This window comes from Brassica rapa, chromosome A02 (assembly GCF_000309985.2).
Source record: "Brassica rapa cultivar Chiifu-401-42 chromosome A02, CAAS_Brap_v3.01, whole genome shotgun sequence".
NCBI classification, from domain to species: Eukaryota; Viridiplantae; Streptophyta; class Magnoliopsida; order Brassicales; family Brassicaceae; genus Brassica; species Brassica rapa.
Window position 1 is genome coordinate 25210083 of NC_024796.2, and position 27625 is coordinate 25237707.

The 27625-nt window shown below is 35.3% G+C and overlaps 3 protein-coding genes across 8 annotated transcripts; 2 read left to right on the forward strand and 1 right to left on the reverse strand.

The window, feature by feature from the left end:
• Positions 1 to 891: 891 nt before the first annotated feature.
• LOC103854096 (cytosolic sulfotransferase 12) lies at positions 892 to 26698 on the reverse strand. 6 transcript variants are annotated; one of them, XM_033283968.1, is made up of 2 exons: positions 17766 to 26672; positions 892 to 1806 (listed from the first exon to the last, which is right to left on the reverse strand). In XM_033283968.1, the coding sequence occupies exon 1, from the start codon at positions 26188 to 26190 to the stop codon at positions 25210 to 25212; it is 981 nt and encodes a 326-aa protein (XP_033139859.1). In that variant the 5' UTR covers positions 26191 to 26672; the 3' UTR covers positions 892 to 1806; positions 17766 to 25209. The 6 variants fall into 6 exon arrangements, with proteins under 6 accessions (XP_033139859.1, XP_033139863.1, XP_033139862.1 ...); XM_033283972.1 differs by lacking the exon at positions 892 to 1806 and adding an exon at positions 13276 to 13940 and having other exon boundaries at positions 25702 to 26698; XM_033283971.1 differs by lacking the exon at positions 892 to 1806 and adding an exon at positions 13276 to 13934 and having other exon boundaries at positions 25696 to 26698.
• LOC103854097 (glutathione S-transferase T3-like) lies at positions 1715 to 6563 on the forward strand. The gene is made up of 7 exons (XM_009131009.2): positions 1715 to 1808; positions 2820 to 2826; positions 2877 to 2929; positions 3432 to 4157; positions 4246 to 4281; positions 4360 to 4876; positions 5112 to 6563. Exons 1-5 carry the CDS (start codon positions 1715 to 1717, stop codon positions 4257 to 4259), a joined length of 894 nt encoding a protein of 297 aa, XP_009129257.1. The 3' UTR covers positions 4260 to 4281; positions 4360 to 4876; positions 5112 to 6563.
• Positions 5118 to 6431, forward strand: LOC103853928. The gene is made up of 2 exons (XM_033285294.1): positions 5118 to 5844; positions 5911 to 6431. Exons 1-2 carry the CDS (start codon positions 5118 to 5120, stop codon positions 6429 to 6431), a joined length of 1248 nt encoding a protein of 415 aa, XP_033141185.1.
• Positions 26699 to 27625: the final 927 nt, after the last annotated feature.

Sequence of the window (27625 nt, forward strand, 5' to 3'; positions counted from 1 at the left end):
ACACTTATGCCACATCATCACTACGTGAACTCTATTTCTCTCTTTTATTATCTTCTTTCCAAAACAACACATATCATATCTTTTAAAATGAAAGTTTAGTTTTTCATTTAAAAAAAATAACTTTTTCAATATAAAATCGTTAAATATTTTTTATAAGTTATATTTATGTTTGGCTTATCAATTTACATATATAATAAAAATTAAATTATTATATTATATATATGAATATGTTTATTTGATATGTATTATATATATATATATATATAAATGTGTAAATTGCAGGGTTTTTAGCGAAGAAAAATTAAATTGATAAATTAATTTATTAATTAACTTAATAGATGAAGATTATATTTACACATAAGTGATATAAAATAATTTATTAGTTAACTTAATTAATCGACAAGATGTCATTCAACAAACATATTTTATGATGGTTATAAATAAATAAATATTTGGTGATTTGATTAGTTGTTTACATACAGAATATTAATCTAAACTATAATTTGAAACTTAATTAAAAATACATTTAAAATAAATTTTTTAAAATATAAATATTTACCGTCTTTTTTTATTCTAAGCTAATGTAATTTTTTATATATTTATAATTAGGTTTCTAGTTTAGAATTTTTAATTAGTGGTGATACGTATAGATAATTGTTATATTTTAAGAATTTTACCAAAAATACAAAATTTCATAATAAAATTTTACATGTTATAATAAAAATAAAATATGTCATATATTTTTACTAAGTCCTGTCATCGTAAGTGTGATAGTGATAAATAAACAATTTTTTTAAAACATAGTAAAGACAAATACTGGCATGAGGAGGTGCAGATTTGTAACAAGAAAAAGGTGATTACCAAAGAAACTAGACACTTTGTGTCGGTTAATTGAAATCCGAACAGAAAAGGATGATGACTAGAAGAAAATAATAACATATGTCAGTTAGTTTAAATCTGAACTTATTATGTTAAAACATGGCTGCCACAATGTTTTAAGAATACACTTTCGGCTACTCTCACTAAAGTAGAAATACAAAGTGGGTCCAATTCCTCCTTCTGGTTTGATGAGTGGGCCGTCTATTGGGAGACTCATAGATATAACTGGTCCTCGAGGATGCATTGATACTGGGATTCCTTTAACTGCAACTGTGGAAAAGGCGGTTCAAACATATATGTGTCGACGTCACAGAGTTGAGAACCTGCTCAAGATAGAGCATGAAATTCTCTCACTGCCCGAAAAGAACCTTACCCACCTCCAAGAACATCGTTTATGGAAAATTTCAAATGGGGAATATAAGCAGGTTTTTAGCACGAAGTCAACCTGGGAGCTTACGCGTACTCATACCTGAAGGTGGCTTGGTATAAATGCATATGGTTCTCTGCAGCAACTCGAACATATGCCTTTATAACATGGCTTGCAGTTCACAATCGGCTGTCAACTGGAGACCGGGTTCTCAAATGGAATCCCCAAGCAAATAGCGTATGCTTGCTTTGTAGTAATGTGGAGGAGTCAAGAGGACCATTTATTTTTCTCTGCTCTTAAACTGAGAAAGTTTGGAAGAGCTTTGTGTTCCAGCTTCTTCATGGGAGTTATTCAAACCAATAGTTGCAAATTCTTCATGTGTTACGGACGGTGCTCAAGACCACTCTATCTTGTTCCTGGTTCGCTATGCCTTTCAAGTCACAATTTCTGCCATTTTGTATGAGGGAAATGCCAGACGAATGGGAGAAGCATCCCAATCCTTCATCCCTAGACAAGCAAATCAGGAACAAGATCTCTGTATTGCAAGGCACTCGAGAAAACTGTAGATAAATATAAAACAGAGTTTTATTGAAATAGAAATAGGTTATTAAAGCTTTATTATGCAACGAAATTGAGAAAGAAAGAAGTTTAAAATTGTCACCAAGATAAGTAAATATTTAGATTGTATTTCATTAAGAAGAAAGAGTGGCTGCAACAATAGCAGCCTTGGTTACAGTCATCAAACACTAACGACATATATATAAGAGCATCTTTATTGCGGTTTCGGGAAGGAGTTTCTAAAGAAATAACACTAATTAATTAAATGTAAATTAAATTAAAATGAGTGATACCGTCCCTTTAATCTCTGGTTTGCGAATCGGTTTCTTAATGAAAGAAGGAGACACGTGTAAGATGGTGGGCAAGACAAAACGTGTTTTTTCTTTTTCCCTTTTTTCTTTCTCGATTCTTTCTTCTTTCTCTTGTTCTCTCCGGCATCTCTCTACGATTCTTCAACATCTCAGAAGACAACGATGGTTTGTTCTTCGTCTTGTCTTCGTCGATCGATTGAAGATCGGAATTGATGGTTTGTTCTTCGTTTTCTCTTCATCTTCTCTTGGTCAATTGATGGAAGATGAGAGTTGATGGTTTGTTCTTACTCTTCTCTTCGTCGATGGTTTGTTTGAGGCAGAGTTTGTCGATTGATGGAAGATCAGAGTCATGCATGAAGAAAGGATAAGTTGAGATTTAACGATCACAAGAAGAATCAAGTCTTCTTCAATAAAGGTCAAGTTCTTCTTATTGTTTCTATGTTCCATTGTATTCAAAGTTGATAGCTTTTTGTTAGGACCAATGAACATAATCGATTTAATATCATTTAGCTCCTTGTGGATCAATACTTTTGGTTTAGTTTAGGAATCTCCGAGAACTCTATTTTCTATTCGTTTGAGTCCTCTTGGATCAATACTTTTGGTTTAGTTTAGTTGATCAACACAACATTAATTTTGTTTCAACCACTATCTAGATGTTTAAATGTTATCTTTGTCTTACTTTATTTTTCACTCTGCCTTTGCAGGGATAAAGTGACTACCGATGGTGTCTTTGTTGAGGCAGAAGCATTGAATTGAAACAGAGGATGGTTAACAATCACATCGACGAGCTTTGTTAAGGCAGAAGCATTGAATGGTACGAGTAACTCACTCCTTTTGCTAGCTTTTTTCTTTACTGATGGCGTGAGTTAATTGTGATAATGAATGGTGCTTACAGTTAGGTTGTGGTTAGGACAGTGTGCTTGCTTAGAGTTAAGTTTGTGGTTGAGTTAATTGTGATAATGAATGCTGCGTAGAGTTAGGTTAATTGTGGACAGAACTCATCTCTATTAAACCTTGTAGTGACTGCTCTTGCTTTCTCAATGCTAAACACATTCCTTCTTATTTCTCTCTTCTTTCCATCTGCTAAACACGTTCATTGTGACTCTTTCCATCTTCAAACACATTCCTCTGCTTTCTCTCTTCTTTGACAGTCTAGCATATGGATTCAACAAATCCATATAGTCAAAACGCCAACTTTGTTGATCTGTTGAACAGTCAACAAGATGGTTTCCCTCCTCAAACCTTTTTACGTGAGAGTAGTTCACAACTCCCTGTTTTTAGTACTCAATGTACTGAACCTTCAAGTTTGGGTGAAGACAGACCATCTGAGAGAAAAGAAAGAAAGAAATGGAATGTCACCGAGGATGTTGTGCTTATTAGCGCATGGTTGAACACCAGCAAGGACCCTGTTGTAGGCAATGAGCAAAAAGCTGCTGCTTTCTGGAAGCGTATAGCTGATTACTTTGCAGCTAGTCCAAAAGTTCAAGGCAGTGAAAAGCGAGGGTTTAACCAGTGTAAGCAGAGGTGGCAGAAGATAAATGATCTCGTTTCCAAGTTTTCTGGTTCTTATGAGGCTGCAACAAGACAGAAGACAAGTGGAATGAATGAGAATGATGTGGTTAAACTAGCACACGAGATCTTCTTCAATGATCACAAGATCAAATTTAATCTTCAACATGCGTGGGACGAGCTAAGGTATGACCAGAAATGGTGTGAAGCATCTAGCAGTAAGATTGGTGGAAGCTGTAAGAAGAGAAAGGGTGACGATGGTGCTCAGTCCGCAAGCTCTTACGCAACTCCCAATGATGCTGAGCAACGTCCTCCTGGTGTCAAGGCATCGAAACGAGGAAGTGGTAAGAGAATCGATGAAGCCCTCAAGGGTGTCTTTGAGGTGCAGAACTTGTTGGCAGTTAAAGAGAAAGATTTGGTAGTGAAAGAGAGACTGTCCAAGGTGGGGCTGCTTGAGACTCTTATTGCCAGAAAAGAGACTCTATCTGACGTTGAAGAAGCTTTAAAAATTAAGCTTATTACAGAAATGTTGGGTAAGCTTATTGTTACTTCTTATTTACCAAGTTCTGTTTCTGTTTTATGTTGGTTCTAGTTCTCATTCTTATTTTTGCTCTGTATCAGGCGGCTCAGTGTAGTTTCTGGTTATGTTTCCGAAGGGTGAGCACATCTCAGGTTTCTGTTTCTGTTTATTATTCTTATGTGTTGTTGTTCTCATATTAATTTTATTATTCTCAGGTGTTGTGTTCATCACATAGTGGAGCATTGCAGTGGTCTTCTCGGGTTGTGTCACGGACGTGGAAAAGCAGTAGTGTTTTGTTGTTTTCTTGTGTCAAGTGTTATGTCTTTGTTGGTTTGTTGTGTCACGGAAGTAGCTATGTCTTTCTTGGTCTGTTGTGTCACGGAAACAGCTTGGTCTTTCTTGTTTTGTTGTGTCACAAGACTGCTGTTGGGTTTGTTGTTTTCTACTCTCATTGTCTTTAAATGAAATGAAGTTCTCTAGTTTGTAATGAAATGAAAGTATTCACGGAAACAGTTTGTAATGAAATGAAAGTATTCTAGTTTCTTTCTGTCATTTTCATCTTCCCCTTCTCATATTCTCTTTTTGATATTATCGCCAATATCATCTTCTCTTTCTCATAATCTCGTTTCTCAATCACTTATCATCAAAATATCATCGCCAATATCATCTTCTCTTTCTCATACCAAGGGCTGCAACAAAACATACCAAGGCAATTTCATAAAGAGATACTCCGTAAGGCAATTTCACAAACATTCATCTTAGTTTTTTTTTTATAATGAAGGTGATTAAGAAGCGGTTTAATACCTACCAAGTTAATTTTTTCCCAACCTTATATATTATGAATCTTTATGACAAAAAAAATATAATATGAGGCTTAGTTTTTTTTTTAAATTGAAGATGATTAAGAAGGGTTTTATAATATGAGGATTCATGACAAAAAAAAAATTTGATTAATATTTTGATGCAGGTAACCATGGCATCTTCTTCTGGTAATAATCCTGATGATTTTGATCAATATTTTGATCAATATGTTGATCAATGTATTGATCAAACGTTCGAGAATCTTGTCGCTGCTTATGGTGGTCAAGAAGAGGAGAGGTCGGAAAGGAAAAAACGTGTTTATATCGAAAGAAACCGTGAAGCAGGCCATATACGTTTATGGAATGATTATTTCAGTGAAACTCCCACGTATCCTGAAAAATTCTTCCGACGACGATTTAGAATGAATAGGCGATTGTTCATGCACATTGTTGATCGACTCTCCAACGAAGTTCACTTCTTTCGCCAAAAGAAAGATGGTCTTGGAAGGCTTGGGCTCTCTACACTCCAAAAGTGTACCGCAGCTATTCGTGTCTTGGCATATGGTACTGCGGCGGATACGGTCGACGAATACCTCCGGCTCGGTGAAACTACAACTCGGGCGTGTGTGGAAAAGTTTGTGGAAGGAATAATAAATTTATTCGGCGCTGAGTACCTGAGGAGACCAACACCCGCTGATCTTCAACGTCTACTTGATATTGGTGAGCAGCGTGGATTTCCCGGGATGATAGGAAGCATCGATTGTATGCATTGGGAGTGGAAGAATTGTCCCACGGCTTGGAAAGGGCAATATTCTCGGGGTTCGGGTAAGCCAACCATCGTTTTAGAGGCCGTTGCTTCATATGATCTCTGGATATGGCATGCTTTTTTTGGACCTCCAGGTACCTTAAATGACATCAATGTTCTTGATCGCTCACCTGTTTTTGATGACATAATAAACGGTCAAGCTCCGCAAGTCACTTACTCCGTCAATGGAAGAGAGTACCAATTGGCTTACTATCTCACCGATGGGATTTATCCGAAATGGGCAACTTTTATCCAATCTATTCAAATACCACAAGACCCGAAAGCAGTTTTATTTGCTCAGTGTCAAGAAGCTGCCCGAAAAGATGTCGAGCGTGCTTTTGGAGTCTTGCAAGCTCGTTTTGCCATTGTTAAGAATCCGGCACTTTTTTGGGACAAAGTCAAAATTGGGAATATTATGAGAGCGTGTATCATACTCCATAATATGATTGTAGAAGACGAAAGAGATGGATACACCCATCTCAATGTTTCAGAGTTCCAACATGGAGAAGACGCCGGAAGTTCACATGTCGATCTCACGTATTCTACAGATATGCCTTCAAATATCGCCAATATGATGGGTGTTCGAACACGAATTCGTGATAAACAAATGCATCAACGCCTGAAAGCTGATTTGGTTGAACATATATGGCGTAAATTTGGAGGTGATGAAGACAACAACTGAGCTCCGACTAGTGTTTCAAATTATTGTCGTTTATTTTAATAATCTTTGTTTTAATGTTTTTATTTAAAATCCTATGTCGAAAATGTTATCTTTTAATATGTTTTATTTAATAAATAAATTTTATCTTAAAAATAAATTAGTAATTTTTTTTTAAGAACCCTTAGTTAAGAAACTACCATTGGAGACACAAAATCATACAGTTTCTTAACTACATTTCTTAACTCCACTAACTACACTTATATAATTAAATAATCATTTAGAAACTCATTAGTGTTTCTATGGATAAAGATGCTCTAAGCAAGTCCTAGTTAAAGACTTCTTATTGGATCAGAATATGGACTTTTCTTGTGGACTTCAATAAAAACAAATATGAAAAATCTATGGGAGTGTGGTTTGGAAGTCGATGACTCAACTTCCTCATTTATTAGAATGAATAAATTTTACATTCATTCAAAAAAAAACACATTTTCAATCATTTTTTTTTGTGGGAAAGTACACTCAGATCGAGTTTTGGATTGCATATTATTTATCCAATAGTATATTTCTCTGGTGATATCCATACACTGAAATTGCTCTTTATCTCGCTACTTCGACATCAATATCCATATCGCCATAAAAATATGGTTGTTCAACATTTTTTGGAGCTATGCCGAGGTCGTTACCCTCCCGCCGTTATCTCATCCAAACTGATATTGGTGATAAACAGAAGAGGCTTGGGAATAAACCCATCTTTCTCACGGATTTGTATGATCGAGTTATGTAGAAAATATATATTTGTCTTTAAATAGAAACAGATTAATCGAGTTATGTAGAAAACATATATTTGTCTTTAAATAGAAAAAGATTATTTGTGTTTAATTGTAACAAATCAACCGCTGAACGTTTTGGACTCTGACGTTTTTGATTCCTCTGTCGATTTCGCTTCCTACGGTGAGGCAAGTACCTTTTGGGGAAGAACTATGTGAGTCATATGTTGTGAACAAATGTAAATAGAATTTGAAAAAGAAAACAGAAAAAAACTTAGAAAGAAATTCGTTTGAGGCATATTGTTAACATAGGAAACGATATTCTGAATAGACTTTTTTTATTGAACAAGTTTGACAATACATCGTATATATACAACTCCAAAGATAAGATATTCCTTAACGGAATTGGAATTATCTCCAAATATAATGGAAGTTATTCTAATCTCAAGAATAGGAATATTCTATTCCCTAATATTCAAGTTGGAGAGTGAAGATCTTGAACTCTTCACTCTCCAACTTGGACAGCAAGAAATCAAACTGAGGTCGACCTAGGGCCTTTGTAAGAATGTCCGCCACTTGATCCTTTGTACGAACGTGACGCATTGAGATTAGACCAGCACGAGCAGCATCACGAACACAGTGACAATCCCTCTCAATATGTTTTGTTCTTTCTTGAAAAATTGGATTCGAAGCAATGTGGATAGACGCTTGGCTATCACAATAAAAGGAGACAGGCGTAGAAGGTACAGCTCCAAGATCTTTGACAAGAGGTACGATCCACTTCATTTCTTTAACAGCACACGCCATCGCCCTATATTCCGCTTCAGCTGAGGAGTGAGACACAATGTCTTGTTTCTTTGTTTTCCAAGCAATAGGAGACCCTCCCATCATAACTACAAACGAGCTGAGAGAGCGACGAGTGAGAGGACATGATTGCCAATCTGTGTCACAGTAGATAGACAACTTTAGATAAGGAACGACTCGCAAGGCAGCATCCCGTGAGCTTGGCGAGGAGTCTGCATGAACTGAGACAAGAGATGAATGGAGTATGACAACTCAGGACGAGAGATAGCGAGGTAGACTAATCGGCCTATCAGACGTCGATACTGACCGGGATCCGAGAACATAGGACCATCATCAGATGCAAGTTTATGGTTTTGTTCCATAGGTGTGCCTGCAGGTTCGATCCAAGTAAACCGGTTTCACCAACAATGTCAAGAACATACTTCCGTTGAGATGAAAAAAAATGCCCTCATCTGATCTAGCAACTTCAATGCCTAAGAAGTATTTTAATCGTCCCAAGTCTTTCATATGAAAACAAGTACCCAAGTATGTTTTAAACTTCTCAAGCCGCTCTAAACAATTGCTCGCAATGACTAAATCATCAACATAGACAAGAACCCTTATCTCAACTTCACCTTTGATGTAGATAAACAACGAGGCATCCTCATAGGACTGCTCAAAACCAAACTTTGTAAGAGCCTGAGAGAGTTTGGCAAACCAGCAACGCGGTGCTTGGCGTAACCCATATAACGACTTGCGTAACCTACACACTTTAGTAGGATCGGAATGTGAAAAACCTGGAGGAAACGTCATATAAACTTCTTCTTCGAGATCACCGTGAAGAAAGACGTTATGAACGTCCATCTGATGAACCTCCCACTTTTTATCAGCCACAATGCGAAGGAGAGCACGAACCGTGGTCATCTTAACCACTGGCGCAAAGTTTTATTGAAATCTTCCCCCTCTATTTGGTGATTTCCTCGAACCACAAGACGTGCTTTGTGACGCCGAATGGTCCCATCAGAGTTATATTTGATTGTAAAGACCCAATGACAACCAAGAGCTACCTTGCCTGGTGGAAGCGAAGTCACATCCCATGTGTCCTGGTCTTCAAGTGCAACTACCTCATCTTTAACAGCAACTCACCATACTTTCTCTTTTACAGCCTCAGAGTAACTTTTTGGTATTATACATGGAGTTATTGCTGCGAGAAACACTTGATGCGCAGATGAGAAGGAAATATCATAAAGGTATTCAACCAGGGGATACGGTGTCTTACCAGGAACCAAATCGGAAGACAGTGATTGAGCGGAAAGAGGAGCGAGAGGGGTATCCTTTATGGTGACTGTGTTGTAATCAATATAATCTTGAAACTTAGCTGGAGGCACACGAACCCGCTGACCACGTCCTAGCTGATCTTCTGGAGTGGAAGACTCTGAACTTGTATTGAGAGTATCGAATACTATAGGTGAAGAAACAGGAAGTTCCTCAACGTGTGCTGTTGCGGTGGAGTTATGAGCCGGAGCAGACGCTTCTGTTTCTTGTTCGATCACAGGGGGTATAGCACTGCTCCCCCTTTCGGCTAAATTCATTTCTGCTTGTAGCAACCAATCCTCATCAGAAACGGGCGTCGAAGATGGAACATGCGCAGGTGGGGAAACTTGAACAGAGACCATTGGGAACTCATTCTCGTAGAAAACAACATCTCGACTGATAAGAAATTCCTTCTTATCCAAGTCACAAACCTTCCATCCTTTTTGACCAAACGGATAACCAAGGAAGATACATCGCCTGCTCCTTGGCCCAAACTTGTCTCTGTCATGAGACCGGCGATGTGTGTAACACAAGCTTCCAAAGACACGAAGGTGATCATACTGCAGTTTGATCCCATACAGTATTTCATAAGGAAAACGTCCTTTGAGAACTTTTGTGGGCATTCTGTTAATCAAATGGGATGCTGTCATCACAGCTTCACCCCAAAACTTAACCGGTGGCTTGCTTTGACATAGCAATGCCCGAGACACATTCAAAATGTGTCGGTGTTTCCTCTCAACATGCCCATCTGCGGAGGCGTTGCAACACACGACGTATGATGTAACACACCTTGTTCTCGAAAATATCGTGTAAGACAAGTAAATTCAGTCCCATTATGTGAACGAACGATCTTCACTGGTTTTCCAAACTGTCTAGACGTCATTGCACAGAAGTTTTGGAGTACGGTTTTAACCTCTGATTTTTCGAGAAGGAGATATGTCCACACAGCCCTTGAGTGATCATCAACAATAGTTAAAAAGTAGACGGCTACACTTGAGGAAAGAGTACGATACGGTCCCCATACGTCAAAATGAATCATATCAAAACACTCTTTAGATTTATTTGAACTGTTAAAGAAAACTTCTCGTGTCTGCTTTGCCCTAAAACAAGTGTCACATGGACTAGGGGAAGCTGTTTTATTGGTAGAAAACATAGGTAAAGACGATAAAACAGAAAACGACGGATGCCCTAACCGTTGGTGCCACATGAACTGATCGGCATAACTAACAACTGGACTAGTCACACGATGAACCCTTGCAGCCATGACATCCTGAAAGTAGTATACCCTATCTCACTCTTTACCGGCTCCAATCAGGGTTCTCGTAAAACGGTCCTGCAAGACACACACTGTATCAGTAAAAAGAGCAAAGCAATTTATCTGTCTCAAAAATTTTGAAACAGAAATCAAAGAACAATTTAGGTTCGGCACAAATAGTGCTTTCTCCAATGTGACTTGATCTGTTAATGGCAAACTTTCAACGTGAGTTGCAAACGTTCTATTGCCGTCGGCAAACCCAACTGGACACGGTGGTATATCAAACGCATTAATCAGTAGAGAGAAATCGCCCGTCATATGATGAGACGCACCCGTGTCCAATATAAGGTCACCGTGTCTCTTCTTACCAGAAAGCTTATCAGAAGAAGGTGGACGTGCTCGTTCGTTGATCATCTGGGTAATAGCTGTCCATTGTTCTTCTGTGAAACCTGGGAAGGATGAGGAGTTGGAGGTAGTGGCATGAGCATTGTTGACACGAGCTCCTGTGTTATGCGAAGAACTTAAGGAGCCACGCCCACGACCACCGCGAGAACCGCCTCTATTTCCTCCATTACCATCTCTGTTGGCCGACGAACGTTCTTCCCACCAGTCAGGAAAGCCAACCAACTGCCAACAGTTTGTTTTATCGTGACCAGTTCTCCTGCAGTGAGCACACTGTGATCGTTTTTCTGAACCGGTGGAGTTAGCACTAGGGGTAGTTTGCTCCGCTTCTGTTTTAGCCAAGAACCCAATAGCATTCTGCTGAGACTCCTGTTCTTTAGCTGAATTAAGACGTTGTTCTTCTCTGACAACTTTAGCATATATCTTTCCAATATCCAAATCTGAATCTGACGAGATGATCGATTGACAAATTCCTCCAAAACGAACCTCATCTAAGCCCATTACGAACTGATGCATCTTCTCAGCTTCTCTAGCTTTCTCAATCTCCGAAGCTGCTGCACAAGTGAAACTTGGAAGCGGTGAATACATGTCTAACTCCTCCCATAGCTTGGACAAACGCCCAAAGAACTCAATCACAGGCTGACAATCTTGACGACACGAAGCCAGCTGCTCCTTCAGATGATGCACTGGCACTTTATTTCCCACAGAGAACCGTTTGCGCAAATTTTCCCATAGTTTATGAGAGTCTTGAACAAACGTAACCGTAGACCGCACACGCGGTTCTATAGACGTCCAAATCCAACCCATAATCATTGAGTTAACCGAAAGCCAAAGCTCCAAGTTAGAATCGGTTGTGGATGGTTTCGTAATAGATCCATCGATGAACCCAAGCTTCCGTTTGGCACGAAGAGCATTGGTCATCTCACTAGACCACTCATTATAATTATCTCCTGTCAACGTCAACGACGTGATCGTAGCACCCGGATTATCGGACACATAAAAAGAGTAAGGCGTCGTAATCTTGTTCCCAACGTCACCGACATTGTCCGATGTTCCACTCTTGATGGCTGACGATTCATCACCTTCAACCATCTTTGCTGAATCTCACAGAGAACCAGCAACACAACACAAGCCTCCGAACTTCGAAGAACTTAAACACAAGAAAAAATTTCTAGGTCTCAGAAAATTTCTGCTCTGATACCATGTAAACTTAGGAAACGATATTCTGAATAGACTTTCTTATTGAACAAGTTTGACAGTACATCGTATATATACAACTCTAAAGACAAGATATTCCTTAACGGAATTGGTTATTATCTCCAAATATAATGGAAGTTATCCTAATCTCAAGAATGGAAATATTCTATTCCCTACTACATATATCAATTTTAAGGTTTGTATATTAATTTGTAAATAATATTTTACAACTCATTACCCTCATATTTATATAGTTTCAAAATTTTGATATTCATTTTCACTTTATAAAAATTTCTTATCTATTAAAAACAGCTTAATTCCTAACTTTAAAAGATATATCGTAAGCACCCACCCAGTTTACAGTTTTCCTATATTATTAGTAAAACTTTGTATTAAATAATTGTAATAAAATTGCATGTTTTAACTAATATTAATTATTGTATTTTACATGTGCTAATAATCTAAAATCTTATTTTGATTATTTCGTTTACATCATCTAATAATCTAATAATAATATTAGATATACTAATATTATTAAAACAATCACAAATGGCAATACTAATCATATTTAATAATCCATAACTATCACCTAAATTAGATATACTCTATCAAGTTAAATAGTTAAACTATATGTTATCCATGTTACCAATTAATAGCATAACCCATAATTGATAGTCACCTAGTATTATTTTCCTAAATAATCCTTAATCAAATCTTTATTTTTATTAATAAATATCATAATATTAGGAGTGAACTTAGAAAAATTCATCAACGTTCAAGTAAGGAAACAAAAATTATTAAAAAATTTATATACTTATATATAGACATTTAAAAAAATGTAAACATAAAGTGGTTAATATGAATACTATAATAAGTTATTCACATTATTCACTTTACAAATAATATTTAGGAGATTCTATCTCATGTTATTTCTGTAATGAAATAAAAAGGTATTAAATAAGTAAAAATGCACAAGTTAAGATTCGAACCGATACATTTAAATCATTGAAAGACATAACCACTACAATAAAGTAAACTACTATAAGTTTTTTAACTACTACAACTTTTGATGCCCTTAAAACATGTTATACTAATTAGGTGCCTAAAACACAAGTTTCCTTTGTTTTAGGCCAGGACCAGTTGTGAATATTAAACAACCATGATCTTTTTTTATTCATACAACAACAAACAACAAAACATAGACAGCAAAAACAAAAATCACAAGATTGAAGAAAAACATCATTAAAGCATAATAAACACCTCACAGAAACTCGTCGACAAAAAAAAAAAAACACCTCACAGAAACTCTAAAATATTGATTCAACAAGAAAATTTTAGACCAGAACCTTGAAACTTCTCTTCCATGGTTCTATCAATTTCCTCTGCCAAGGACTCACTCAAAGTATCTCTCCATCCTCCAACCTCTCCTTTTCTGAAGAAAGCTTTAGTCTCCACGCCATTTGGCAACTTCCCTTCTCTATTAGCTTCCAGGCTACTTAAGCTCTCAAAACTACACAACTTCACAATCCCTCTCACTTCTTCTGCTTCAATAAAACCACATCCCAAGAACTCAGCTATTCTCTTGATCGTATCTCCAGTCTGCTTCTTCAGCTCTTCATAAGTAACAAACAAGACCTTGTTCGGATTTTCGAGGCTCGCATACCAATACTCCAACACATGATCCCAAAAGGGTCCACCTATAAACTTACCTAGACAAAACGCTTCAACCGCCTTTTCAATGGGATAATCGGCGGTTTCTTCAGGAGCAAGTTTCTTCCCAAAATGCCATAAGGAGACAAACATGTCCTTAGGGTTTCTACAACTGTTACGCGGAAACCCTAAGTGTTTGATTCAGATTATGATCACTCTTCTCTCAGCTCAAGAACTCTCACTCTCAGTTTGTACGAAAGAAAACGAAGCAAGAAAATAAAGGACACAAGAGGTTTTGTTCACCCAGTGTTCACCGCACTTCTCCGATGTGGAGAAGCCGCTATACATCACCGGGGCTGGGCAGAGCCAGCAATCCACTATCAACGAAGATCGAGCTCTCTCTCAAATCAGAGAACACTCGAAAAAGAAGAGATACAGTGTTTGTTACGCTCTGTACAACTTGTACCAAAGCTCTCGGTTTAATCCTTTTATATGAATAAGGACTTAACCGGAAATTACAATCAACTTATATCAAACCAATATATACCAACATAACCAGTGGCTTGTGATACGTGACTTCTTTCTTCTTTTTGTTGACCAGAGCTGAAACACATTTCAACATTCTCCACCTTGTTTTAGCTCTCAACAACTTCATCTCTTGTGTTAAAACATCTTCGTGATCTCCTGTGGATTTCTCTGGAATCTACACCTCCAGCAACAGAGCCTTAAGCTCCTTCAAGCTTCTACACCCTTGAGCAAGTCTGACACGTCACTGAGCTTGCTAACCGGTAGACCTTTAGAAGCGCCATCAATGAATAGAACGTGCGAGACCTTCTCTGTGAACGTCAACTCCGCACTGATTTTCTGTGTCGCTAACACTCCAATCCTTTATTGAGTTATACACCAGCTTTAACACTGACTTGTATTTTAGCAAAACTCTCCATTGATTTCTTCATGCTGCTGTAGCTTGAATACTTGCGAGAACCACTCAGCAACTCCCGTTAACAAGTTACGTTTGTTTGATCGAACTTGTTATTCACAACAGAATTCTCCATAAGCTCCACCTACTCATGAACTCTCCCTCCAATCACACAGTATCCTCTGTAGTTTCTGTCAATACCACAGACCTGTTGCAGTGACTGAAACTCACTTATCCCTTTGACATCACCTTGCTAGCTTCTAGGTTTCTTCCTCATGCGCATGTAGACCAAAACCCTTTAAATCCACTAGAACCAGATGCAAAGAACACCAAATGTTGAAGTTTCTATCTTGAAACTCTTCCATTTACCCTGTAACCAATCTCACCAACAGCTGACACCACTGCAGAAACCTGAGATCCACCTTTACAACAACCTGTCTAACCAGATAACCTTGAACACTTTGATTTCTCAATCATCCTGTTAAAAACAGAACCCACTAGCAGCTTTGGAACCCACTACTAGCACTCATATACTCTGTCTCATATCCTGAGACAACTCCTTCCAGCCGCTTCTACATCACATCTAGAATCCATGATGACCTTGAGCTGTAACAGTATCCTGCAATACATTCTCCCATATGCAGTCTCCACCATAAAACTTGCTTCATGTATCTTTACCAGATACTACTTGACTTGAATCTCTTTATAACCAATCAGCTTCACTTGTACTGTGCCTCTGATACTTCTGAATTCATCACTTGACTGTTATGTAAGTGATCCCTGAGATGATCCCTAAGCCTTCTTATGATGCCGACACTAGAACACGTCTAGTCGTTATCTTCAAATGCAATTTGATCTCTCATGCATTTTTCGTCTTCTTCTGAGATTTTTCTTTTAGTTTCATCTCCAGCCTTGAGATGGCATATTCACTATGATGAATACATAACAGCTTCCAGCTACATTGAAGTTTCTGACCTGCATTCGCTCATGCTAACGTGGAATTTATTCCCTCAATATCTCTTCAGAGATCCCACTGAACACTTCAAATTATCCTCATCTCAAGCTCATACTCTAGTATCTGCTCTGAAACTTTAGAGAACTTGCAACTTGTATCTCCATACTTCTATCAAAATCCACAAGTTCCTTCTCGAACTCAACAAGACATACCTTTTGGTCATCGAATGAGACCAGTCCATGCTTGAATATCTTACACTAACACGATCTTGATTACCTTTTGTCTTCTCAAGACACTGAACACCCACGAGCCTCAACTTTCACAGTAAACAACTTCCATCCAACTCCTAGTCTTGAACAAACCAGATCACATAACCAGACCAACTGATTTATCTGAAGCAACCCAGACATTTTCTAAACAAGAATGTGACACTCCACCAGGAACCAAGAACCCATATTCTGAGGATGCATCACTCATTACATAATATTGATAGCTCCACCTGAACAAACAATCATTTAGAAGTTCCATGTCTCTGCAAACTTAATTGAGCTGAACATCCATTCACTGTCACTTTGACCATTATAAACCCTGGTGTAACAGGCTGAATGAATAGCTTCCATGTTGTACTGGATATCAGTCCCAAACACACCATTCTTCATCTTGCAGCCACTTCAGTTTATCTTGTACCAGAAGATAAAGAACACTCCTTTGCTTATTTTTAAATCAACCTTAGCTTCACTCACTTAGATTTAATTCTCCAAACTCTGCACCCACATCAAGTGGTTTGATGTACTTGAAGAAACATCACGAGCCACCTTATCCTTCATTAAGCATTTAGCTTGGAGCCTTTCACACATTCTGATTGTAGACAACCTTAAGACTGATTTCTTCATCAATCTCCACCTCAGACCTGAAACCAAAAAAAACTTTGACCTCTTCTTCATCAAAACCGACATATACCAAATGTGTACCGTTGTTTGGACAAACTGATAGTTCGAACAAACAAGACACGCCGTCTAACACCCAATATTAGAAAGACTTTCGACACACTACTATGGCATATCCCATTGCATGATAAAACTGAGAAACCTCCACACAGAATATGCAACCTCCACTGCCAATCACCACTTCGTAGTTAACATCCACTGAATAAGACTTTCTTCAATTGTTGCACATGCTCCTGTTGCAGAAACTTTGAACCATTTCCGAAGCTTATTTTTCTCACTGAGAACTACAACTTGTGTCTGCCTCAATGACGTACAAGACCTCACAAAAGTTCCCAATTGTTCTTATCACACGAACCATCTGTTCCAGCACACAACTGGTTGTAGCACACACAAATATCTTGATCTCTGAAAATTTCAGGAAGCTTCACACCAATACAAGAGACTTTATCCAATTTCTTTCTTTTGTATTTTCTTCTTGCTGCTTCCTTCCTGATGATCTTAAATAAACCTTGATCATCACAAGCTGTAAACCCCGAAGCTTTAACTGCATCAGTATAATCTGAGCTTGAAACACCAAATACTTGAGCAGCCTCTGTATCACCCAGAACAGCTTCACAACGATCACTTGTTGGTGTTGATATACCAACTAGCTTTAAGTATCTTTCCAGTCTACTATACCGCCTCAAGTTCACATCAATAATCACTGCAAAGAACTGTTTTTCATCCATGCTAAGACCCGCAATATTACTGTCCTGAGCAAACCAGCTTCATGTAACTTGATGTGAGACTTGCCAAGTACCTGAAACTTTCTTACGTACAGAGACAACACAAAGATTCTACCAAGAACATGATCATCACCACACAAGTTCATTCATTTGACTTATTAACCCTCAGCCAAAATAACTTTGAAACTATAGATCTATTAAACCTTTCTTGTTCTAAATAATTCCCTGTCTTAGATTCACATTTAGCTGCAATTCTTCCCTGAGTTCCTAAAGCCTCAAATAGTGTCAAACCAGTCATTAACATAAGAAATTTTACTCCTAAGGCGTCCCCTAGACATAAAATTTCTAAGAAGTTCCAACAGGTTATCTAACAACATGTACTACAATACATATATATATGACTTTATATCAGTTCATAGCAATTCAATATGAGCAGCAAACCTCCATAAAAGATACATGTCTCCATGACCTTTCTCTTTTATGCACATCACAAGATTGATATCTCTCTGTACCTGAATCTGCCAAGACAATCACAGAACAAGAAACAAAAGGTTAATGAATAATAATCAGTTTCATACTTTTACCTTGGAGTCACATAGAAATATGCAGATCTCTCCAAGCCTTTGTGTCTAGTGACCAATGATCAAATTGATTCCTGAATCTTGATTTCTCCAGTGTCTGTTGTACTTCCACTTGCGATACTTAACGCAAAACTCGTAGCACTTCAGGCTGTAAGCAACGACTTTGCTTATTCCATCTTCCAGAAAACCAGAAAACCAATCTTCTTCGCTAAATATCCAGAAAACCAGAAACCGGCTTTCTCCAGCAAGATTCTTCGCTAAATATCCCCTTCTTGTGGATTCCATAAAGAATCAATCCAAGATCAGCCACAGAATCTTCCTCCTTCCAGATCCCGATAATACAGAACCAAACGATTTCGTCGATTCTCTTGTTTATGAACAGCTGACTTGAAGAAATTAACTTACACCTCTTCAACGAATCAGATATCGCCTTCACCGACGAACTTCTTCTTGCTCATCGGATACTCCATCGAAGCCGATAAAGAACTTACTGCTTCCGTCTCCGACTTCGACGAAACTTGATTCATCTTTCTATTTCTTCACCTCGAGGAATCACGAACTCCGTGAATCGACTGAACCTATGAATCGCCAAACCACGGCTCTGATACCACTTGTTACGCGGAAACCCTAAGTGTTTGATTCAGATTATGATCACTCTTCTCTCAGCTCAAGAACTCTCACTCTCAGTTTGTACGAAAGAAAACGAAGCAAGAAAATAAAGGACACAAGAGGTTTTGTTCACCCAGTGTTCACCGCACTTCTCCGATGTGGAGAAGCCGCTATACATCATCGGGGCTGGGCAGAGCCAGCAATCCACTATCAACGAAGATCGAGCTCTCTCTCAAATCAGAGAACACTCGAAAAAGAAGAGATACAGTGTTTGTTACGCTCTGTACAACTTGTACCAAAGCTCTCGGTTTAATCCTTTTATATGAATAAGGACTTAACCGGAAATTACAATCAACTTATATCAAACCAATATATACCAACATAACCAGTGGCTTGTGATACGTGACTTCTTTCTTCTTTTTGTTGACCAGAGCTGAAACACATTTCAACATACAGTACACAATCTTACAAGACGAGCTCTTAACGGACTCGGGCAGGGAAAGAAGCGATATGTGCGTGTTCATGAGTCTTGGAGAAGGCAACTCGGAGAAATCGAAATTTGGAGACTCGTAGTAAACTCCTTCCAAGAAGGGTATGAGAAGGTGCGGGTTGGTAACAAGAAGAGGATGATTTCCAGAAGAAACTGGAAACTGGTTTCGGTTGATGAGAGCAAAGACAAGAGCTTTTAACCAAGTGGTACCTGATTTAGGATTGGTGACGAGGATAATGTCTGAATCTTTGGCCTCAAAGTGTTTTTGGCATTGCAAGAGTCCTTGTAAGAGGGCTTGTGTGTGCCAACGTCCTTGAAACTGATACATTTGGCTCACCAACCAACCTTTCTCGCTTGGAAGAGAAGAGATCAGATCTCTTGTTTCTTGTGTCAGATCTTCATCTCTCAAGTAAGATGATGATGATGACGACATTGTTGAAGAGTATAGATAATCTTGATTTTTTTTAGAAACTATAAGATGTTTTTTTGCATCTATGAGGGTAATACTTGTGTGCTATTTATAATAAGCACAATATCGATGGAATAGTCAACATATCCTGCTCTACAAGTAAATCGCAATACTATTCTCGGATTTATCTTTTTGTCTTAATCTTTGATGGAATAGTCAACATGCTTGAAGAGCACGTAGAATAATATCTCAAAAGAAAAAAACAAGAGAGAGAGAGAGATAATCACGGCTCTACTATCATATTGTCAGAAGGATGAGCGCCAGAATATTATAAGAACTTGTTTGTTATTTTGTTGACGCACTGTTTTTAATATTAACTAGCTTTAGCTTTTGATCCGCACAGGTGTTTGTACTTCGTAAGTATATGTTTTTCATCTGTATAAACATTTATGTTACTCAAACCCTAGCCGTCGAGAGAAAAAAAAGGAGATTTTTTATAGTTTCAAGTCGATGGCGGGAGGCTTCTATAGCTCCGTTATCGGCTTGTTTGATTCGTTCTGCTTCTCTTTCTTTGATTTGATTTACTTCTCGTTACTTGGTTTGTTTGATTGCCAATTTATTTTAAATCTGGCAAAGTTTTTTATTATTCTTTTGTATGCTTCTTCCAATGGATTTGGAGAGATAAAAGTTTCGGTTCAATTGAACCGTTTAGAAAAAGTAATTGACAGATCTACTGCGGATGGTGGCGACGGATCTTACCGGCTTCAATCGTTGATGGTTCTTCATGTGACAGTGATGGAGTTCTTGCTGTAAACTATGGTTACTTCAAAAAACAGCATCAAATTCTATGGAACGGTAATCTCTTTGACTCTATTATTATCAATAGAGCAATATAAAGAGTTGTCTTATCTCAATGGCTCCTACTGGAGTATTAAAAAGAGAGTGACAATCGTTCTCAATTCATTCTGAAGCGTGGTGTTTTTGGATTAATACGAAGATTATCTCCCTTGAGATTCAGCTTCTCCAAAAGCAATATGGAGCTTTTATATGAAAATCTTTAGTCATCTATACGCAAGATGTGTTGTTAGTTTACTTTGGATCCCTACTGGTGTATCCTTATTCTACTCTTTTGTTTTGATAATTCTCATTGTTTAGAACTTTTTGACTATAAGATTTAATAATACAATCCAAAGCGTTAAAAAAAACATTTATGTTACTGATTCCATTTATAAACTATGCAGTTGTATTCTTCTTTTATTGTACTTTTATTGGTTTTACTTGGTAATTAAATTAATATTCTAAAGTGTAAAATATTAGAGTATTAAGTATGTGCTTTATTAAATTAAACTATAAATATTGTGATTAAAATTATATGTAAAGTTATAATTTTATAGTTATTTTAACAAATACATTATTTAGATAGTAACATACAAAATAATTGAAAAAGTAACAAAAAATATTCAAAAATAAGTACAGATTTTTGATAATTTTATCTACCAAACCCAATTTGAAGTTGACTCGCGCAATCGTGCAGGTATTTGATAAGAAGAAAAAATTGAAATCTATAGAAATAAGTAATTTCATACCATTTTATTCCAAAAATATTGTAATAACAATCAATTTTATGATGGACAGTGATATCATATAACAATCTCACATCTATTAATAATTGGAGTTATAATTAGGAAAATTCTCTCAAATAGACATTTTTAAGTTTTTGACACAAAAAATAGCCCTTAAAAATAAAATGACGAAAATAGCTTTATTTATTTTGAAAATTTTAAAATTTATTTTTTATTTTTTTTAAATTTGAACATATCTCCAAAACCCAACCCCTTAACTCTAAACCCTAAGTCTTATATTAGTTAACCTTAAGGGTATAAATGCATATTTACCATTCAATAAAACCTCTTTTGGTCATTTTCCTCTTTGAATGTCTATTTTTGTGAAAATAAACTAAAAAAAGCTATCTAAGAGAATTTCTCTTATAATTATATGTGTCTTTTTATTTTATAAAAGAATTATTTTTCAACATTTAAGTTTTATAGATATATAAGAATTACATATTACATATTTTTTTTAAATTTGGCATGTCTACACATAAACATTCTTATTATTTTATATGTTAGTATTTATTGTTTAGATTATTCAGTTCCTTGGTTGTGTATATGAATTTATTTGTACTTTGTAAAATTTTGGAATATAAGTAATTAACATGTACATATATATTTGTACATCAACTTAATAAAAATCACAGAAAAATTAATTACAATCATTCAAAAACTTTGAATTAAGTAGCTACTGTAAGTTGGGCCATAGTAATATATGAGAAAAATAAATTTTAATTTGGACCATAGTACTATTAATGTTTTCATCATTAGCCTATTAAGTTTTTTTTTCTGGGAAACAAACAAACAAACCTTTTGTGAACAGAAAAAAAAGTTTTCGTTTCATTTTAAGAGCATCTCCAACCCACCTCTATTTCTACCTCTATAATAGCATTTAGAGGAAAAATCACTCCAACTCATCTCTATTTTTATCTCTAAAATAGAGATTGCTATTTTTTTCTCTATTTATAGGGGAAGAAATAGTATTCCTCTATATTTTACTCTATATGTAGAGATCTCTATTTTAGAGAAATACATTGGAGTAAAACTCATTCCTATTATAGAATTCTTCTATTTTAGAGGTAAAAATAGAAAAATACATTGGAGATGGTTTAAACAGAACTTATCTCTCTCGTCCTAAACCTCCTCTTTGTTTAAAAGGAGACTCCGTAGAAATAGGAAATAAAATAATATTTATGATTTACCCGTGCAGAGTAATAACAGGAAGGAAAGAAGTGTGATTGGTTCTATTTTGTAGTCACATTAAATTAGGAATGACTTTTTTATTGATGTCGAGTTTTAGGATGGAAATAAGTGTGACCGGTTCGATTTTCTACTCACATTAAATATATTGATATCCAAAATAGACTAAACCATAAAATCCCTAAACCATTAGGATTAAACCATAATGGACTGTTATTAAAAGGCCAAACAAACTTCTATTTCTAACCAAACACCCAAAATATGGGCTTCGAAACTAACTTGATTTTGAACATGATTAAAAACTTATATTATCGAATGTATTTAAGACGACATAGTTTTAATTAGAGTGGCATGAGAAGGTAATTTTTGTGGAAAACTTAGGGGTAAATACAAAATGTACTTTAGTTTTAATAGATTATATATTCAATATTTTTTAATAAAAATATTGATTTTTCGTAAACTAGTTTCCCTAGGTTTTATAATGGGATAATTTTATTTAATTTGTCTGTTATTATTATTTTTGTTTAAATTAGTTATATAATGACAGTATTGTGATTATTATTAAGTATGATGGTAATTTGGTCTTTATTGATCCATTATAACATGTATTAATGAATGAGAGTTCTTAAAAATGATGGCATGATTTACTATAAAATGTGACATGCTTTCATTTTATTATGACATGTACGATTTCATTTACGAAGTTTACATTTTTAGTAAAGTTTCTCTGTAATATAAGAATATTTTACGTGTACTATCATTATTAAAATTTTTAATTAATAACATAATTATAAATAAATAAAAAATTTCATATCAACTTTAGAATTTAAAAATAATTTTAATATATAACTATACTTTATCATAAATAATTAAAATTTTGTGTTGTACTTTAACTAGATGTAAAACCAACTAGTCATGTTTTCAAATTATTAAATTTATTTATGTATATTCGCCATAATATATGTTCGTTCAGCGAGTGTTAATCAATTTAGTAAATTGAGTTTTATTACTTCAATGTATTTTTAACTAAAATCAACTAATAAAAATAAAATAATTTATGATAAAACTTAACTAAATCTGAAAATATAAATAATTTTGTTAAAACTAAATAAAAAAATTACGAATAATTATTTTAAGTTTTTTTTTAGTATTGATAAAGCTAAAATCTAAAAACATTATTAAAATATAATTTAAACTTTAATTTACTAAATAGTAATAATTTCTAAAAATATATCAACACTGTGCATGGCTCTCATAAAACCTTCTAGTTGATTAATAAGAGCTAATCCAAGTAATTTTCTCAGATTGTAATCCTATGGATTACAAAATATCGTACATCTTTTGCTATTTGAAAAATGCGTTCAATGTTGATTTATAAACCATAAAGTAATATGTTGTCTTTCCTCAGTAAGAACAAACAAACAAGAGAATCACATTATGGTGGTCTAGTGGTTTTTATAGTATGAGAAGTTGTCTTGTTGGTCCGGATTAGGAATTTGATTCCTCTCTATTGCAAAATTATTAGTCTCACATGTGGTTACACATATATAAATTCATTGTTTACGATCCATTATAATACCCAGAGCGAATTGCACCTTCCCTTTGGGTTTAGTACAAACCCTTATATAGATCCGGAATATCCTCAGATTAATCAAAAGAAATAAACAAACAAACAAGAACAAAGAATATACTTTCACATTTAGAAATAAATGAACAAAAACAAAAGGAACAAAGACCAACTAAAATTAAAAATCCACTTCATTTTTAAGCCAACCAAGAAACAAAAATAATTTTGGTAGTGACAATTACGTATAATTTATAATTTCATCACATTTAACTTTGTAATTATATAAACGTTAATGTTACTAAAATTTATTTTCTTTTATGTTCGCAGGAAAGTCAACTAGACGACTAAGTGGGCAATCGGAGTCCAAAATCGAGTTTCGGTTTGAGTTCATTCATATTTTGGGTTAATGAATTTCAGCTCCATTCGGATATTATAAAAGTTCAAATCGGATTAGATTTAGGTTTAGTTATATACCCAACATCCGGTTGAACCCATAATAGTTTCTCTTTCATATATTAACCGGGTCATCTATTCTGAAAATATTAATTTGTACTTTATTAAACTTAATATATTTCTAATATTTTCAATAAATTTGTGTATGTGGTTTTATCAAATTGTATTTTTGTCCTTTAAAATTAATTTGGAAAACTCATCCGTCAACCATATGAGACTCGTCCTTGAACTATATATGACAACATGAGACATATCATGATTACATGATTTATGACAAACCAAAACCTTGTATGAACAAGAATCATACATAATGAAACGTAATTAAATTAAAATTAACAACTAGCAATTCTATAAACGTAAGAAACACTATTTAAACTTAAAACAACATTTTATAAAATTCAAAAGCAAACTTTTTAATAACTGAAATTCAAATGCAATTATCAAAACATAAAAACATCAATAATAATCAAATATCAAACATATATATTACACTAAGTATTTGAGTTTATTATTCATGTAATAGATAATTACTTTAGTTAGTCAATAATATCCAATGAATTTGGGATACATATTAGGGATTGAGATCGGATTTGATATAAAACTTTTTTGGGGTTGAATTTTTGGGTTTTTTGGATATACATTTAAATTTGGATTTGGTTTGGGTAGAAGAACTCATAATCCAAAATACCATAGAACAAAACAATTTAATATTTATGTGGGATTTGGATTTATTTTTATCAGGTCGAGCTTGGATTAGTTTTATTTTGCCAGCGCTAATAAATGTGAACAATCCTACAATATTCAACTGATAAAAAAAATAATATTATCAAACAAACCATGATCGATCTTTTTTTCATATAACAGCAAACACCAAAACATAGATAGCAAAAACAAAAATCACAAGATTGAAAAAGAAAAATCATTAAAGCACAACAATAACAAAACAAAAAGTCTCAAAGATTGATTTCAACGAGAAAATATTAGACCAGAACCTTGAAACTTCTCTTCAATGGTTCTATCTATTTTCTCTGCCAAGGACTCACTCAAAGTATCTCCCCATCCTCCAACATCTCCTTTTCTGAAGAAAGCTTTAGTCTCCATTCCATTTGGCAACTTCCCTTCTCTGTTAACTTCCAAACTACTTAAGCTCTCAAAACTACACAACTTCACAATCCCACTCACTTCTTCTTCTCCAATGAATCCACATCCCAAGAACTCAGCTATTCTCTTGATCGTATCTCCAGTCTGCTTCTTCAGCTCCTCATAAGTAACAAACAAGACCTTGTTCGGATTTTCGAGGCTCGCATACCAATACTCCAACACATGATCCCAAAAGGGTCCACCTATAAACTTACCTTGACAAAACGCTTCAACCGCCTTTTCAATGGGATAATCAGCGGTTTCTTCAGGAGCAAGTTTCTTCCCAAAATGCCATAAGGAGACAAACATGTCCTTAGGGTTCCTACAACAATACACAATCTTACAAGACGAGCTCTTAACCGTCTCTGGCAGGGAGAGAAGCGGTATGTGCGTGTTCATGAGTCTTGGAAAAGACAACTTGGAAAAATCAAAATCTGGAGACTCATAGTAAACTCCTTCCAAGAAGGGCACGAGAAGGTGCGGGTTGGTAACCAGAAGAGGATGATCACCAGAAGAAACTGGAAACTTGTGTCGGTTAATGAGAGCAAAGACAAGAGCTTTTAACCAAGTGGTACCTGATTTAGGATTGGTGACAAGGATAATGTCGGAATCTTTGGCTTCAAAGCGTTTTTGACACTCCATGAGTCCTTGTAAGAGAGCTTGTGTGTGCCAACGTCCTTGAAACTGATACATTTGGCTCACCAACCAACCTTTCTCCCTTGGAAGAGAGGAGATCAGATCTCTTGTTTCTTGGGTCAGATCTTCATCTCCCAAGTAATCAGGAACAGCTGATGGTGATGACGACATTGAGATCAATCTTGAAAAATATTAGAAACTATGAGATGTTTTTGCATTTATGAGTGTGATGCTTGTGTGCTTTTTATAAGAAAAATGTTGTGTTGAATGAGATGTTTGCTCAACAAGTAAATTGCGCAATACTTGGATCCTTTTGGTCCTAATCTTTGATGTTATAATAGTCAACATATCCTGCTTCTTGCAGAGCACGTAGAATAGATATTTAAAGAAGAGAAGAGAAGAGAATCACAACTCTTATAAAAGTCAAAGATAAGCGCCAGAATATTTTAGTCAGATGTCTTTTCTTGTTTGTTGCTTTGTCGGAAAACTTGTGATGGGCCAAAAGCTCATGGACTATGAAAGATCAAATCAAAACACAAATAAATATACATAGGACTAAACACAGGTCAGACCAGTTTGGTCCATCATGACAAGATCACAATTCACAACACTATCCTAAAGAAAAAAAAGGCTCATTAAATAGAAAAAAAAAAGGTTTTTAGTAATTAAACCCCTCAACTAAAGATGAATCGTAAAAAAAACCCTCAACTAAAAATCTTGTGAAATAAACCCTCAACTTTAGTTCCGTTAACATATGTTACCCTCCGTCTAAAAAACTGTGACGGAGGGTGACATATGTTAACGGTTTATAAGTTGAGGGTTTATTTCATTGGATTTTTAGTTGAGGGTTTTTTTACAATTCATCTTTAGTTGAGGGGTTTTATCACTAAAAGTCATTAAATGTTATTAAATTATTTATTATCATTTATACATTGTTTTAGGATTTATAAGCCTTTAAAACTAATTTATAAATTTTAATACATTAATATATTATAAAATTAATTTATACATCTTAAAGTTAATAATTTTCAGCACTACTTACAACTTATTATAACTTTCAAATATTAAATTATTTGATATTTGGCAATAGTGATATAAAAAAATTTGTGTGTTTATATCGTCATTGTCAAATGTGAAATAATTTATAGTTTCTAAGTTATATTAAGTCTTAAGTAGTGTCGAGATAATTCATCCATGAAGTCAATCTTTCTATTTAGAGTATGACGCATTTTTTTCTATTTTCATAATTTTTGTCATCCGGCTCATACTTTCCCCACCCCCCCCCCCCTTCCAAAATAATACATGATTATTTTTATTCTCATTGATTTCGGAATAACTACGTTATATTTTTATTTTCTTGATCAATAATATACTTGAAACATAAAGTAATACAATAAATCAAGAACAATATAGGAAAATAGGAAAGTATGAGCCGGATGACGAAAATCATGAAAAGAAGAAAAAATACGTCCTACTCCAAATAGAAAGATTGACTTCATGGATGAATTATCCTCGACAATAATTAAGACTTAATAAACTTAGAAACTTTCAATTATTTGATATTTGACAATGACGATATAAACACACAATTTTTTTTATATCACTA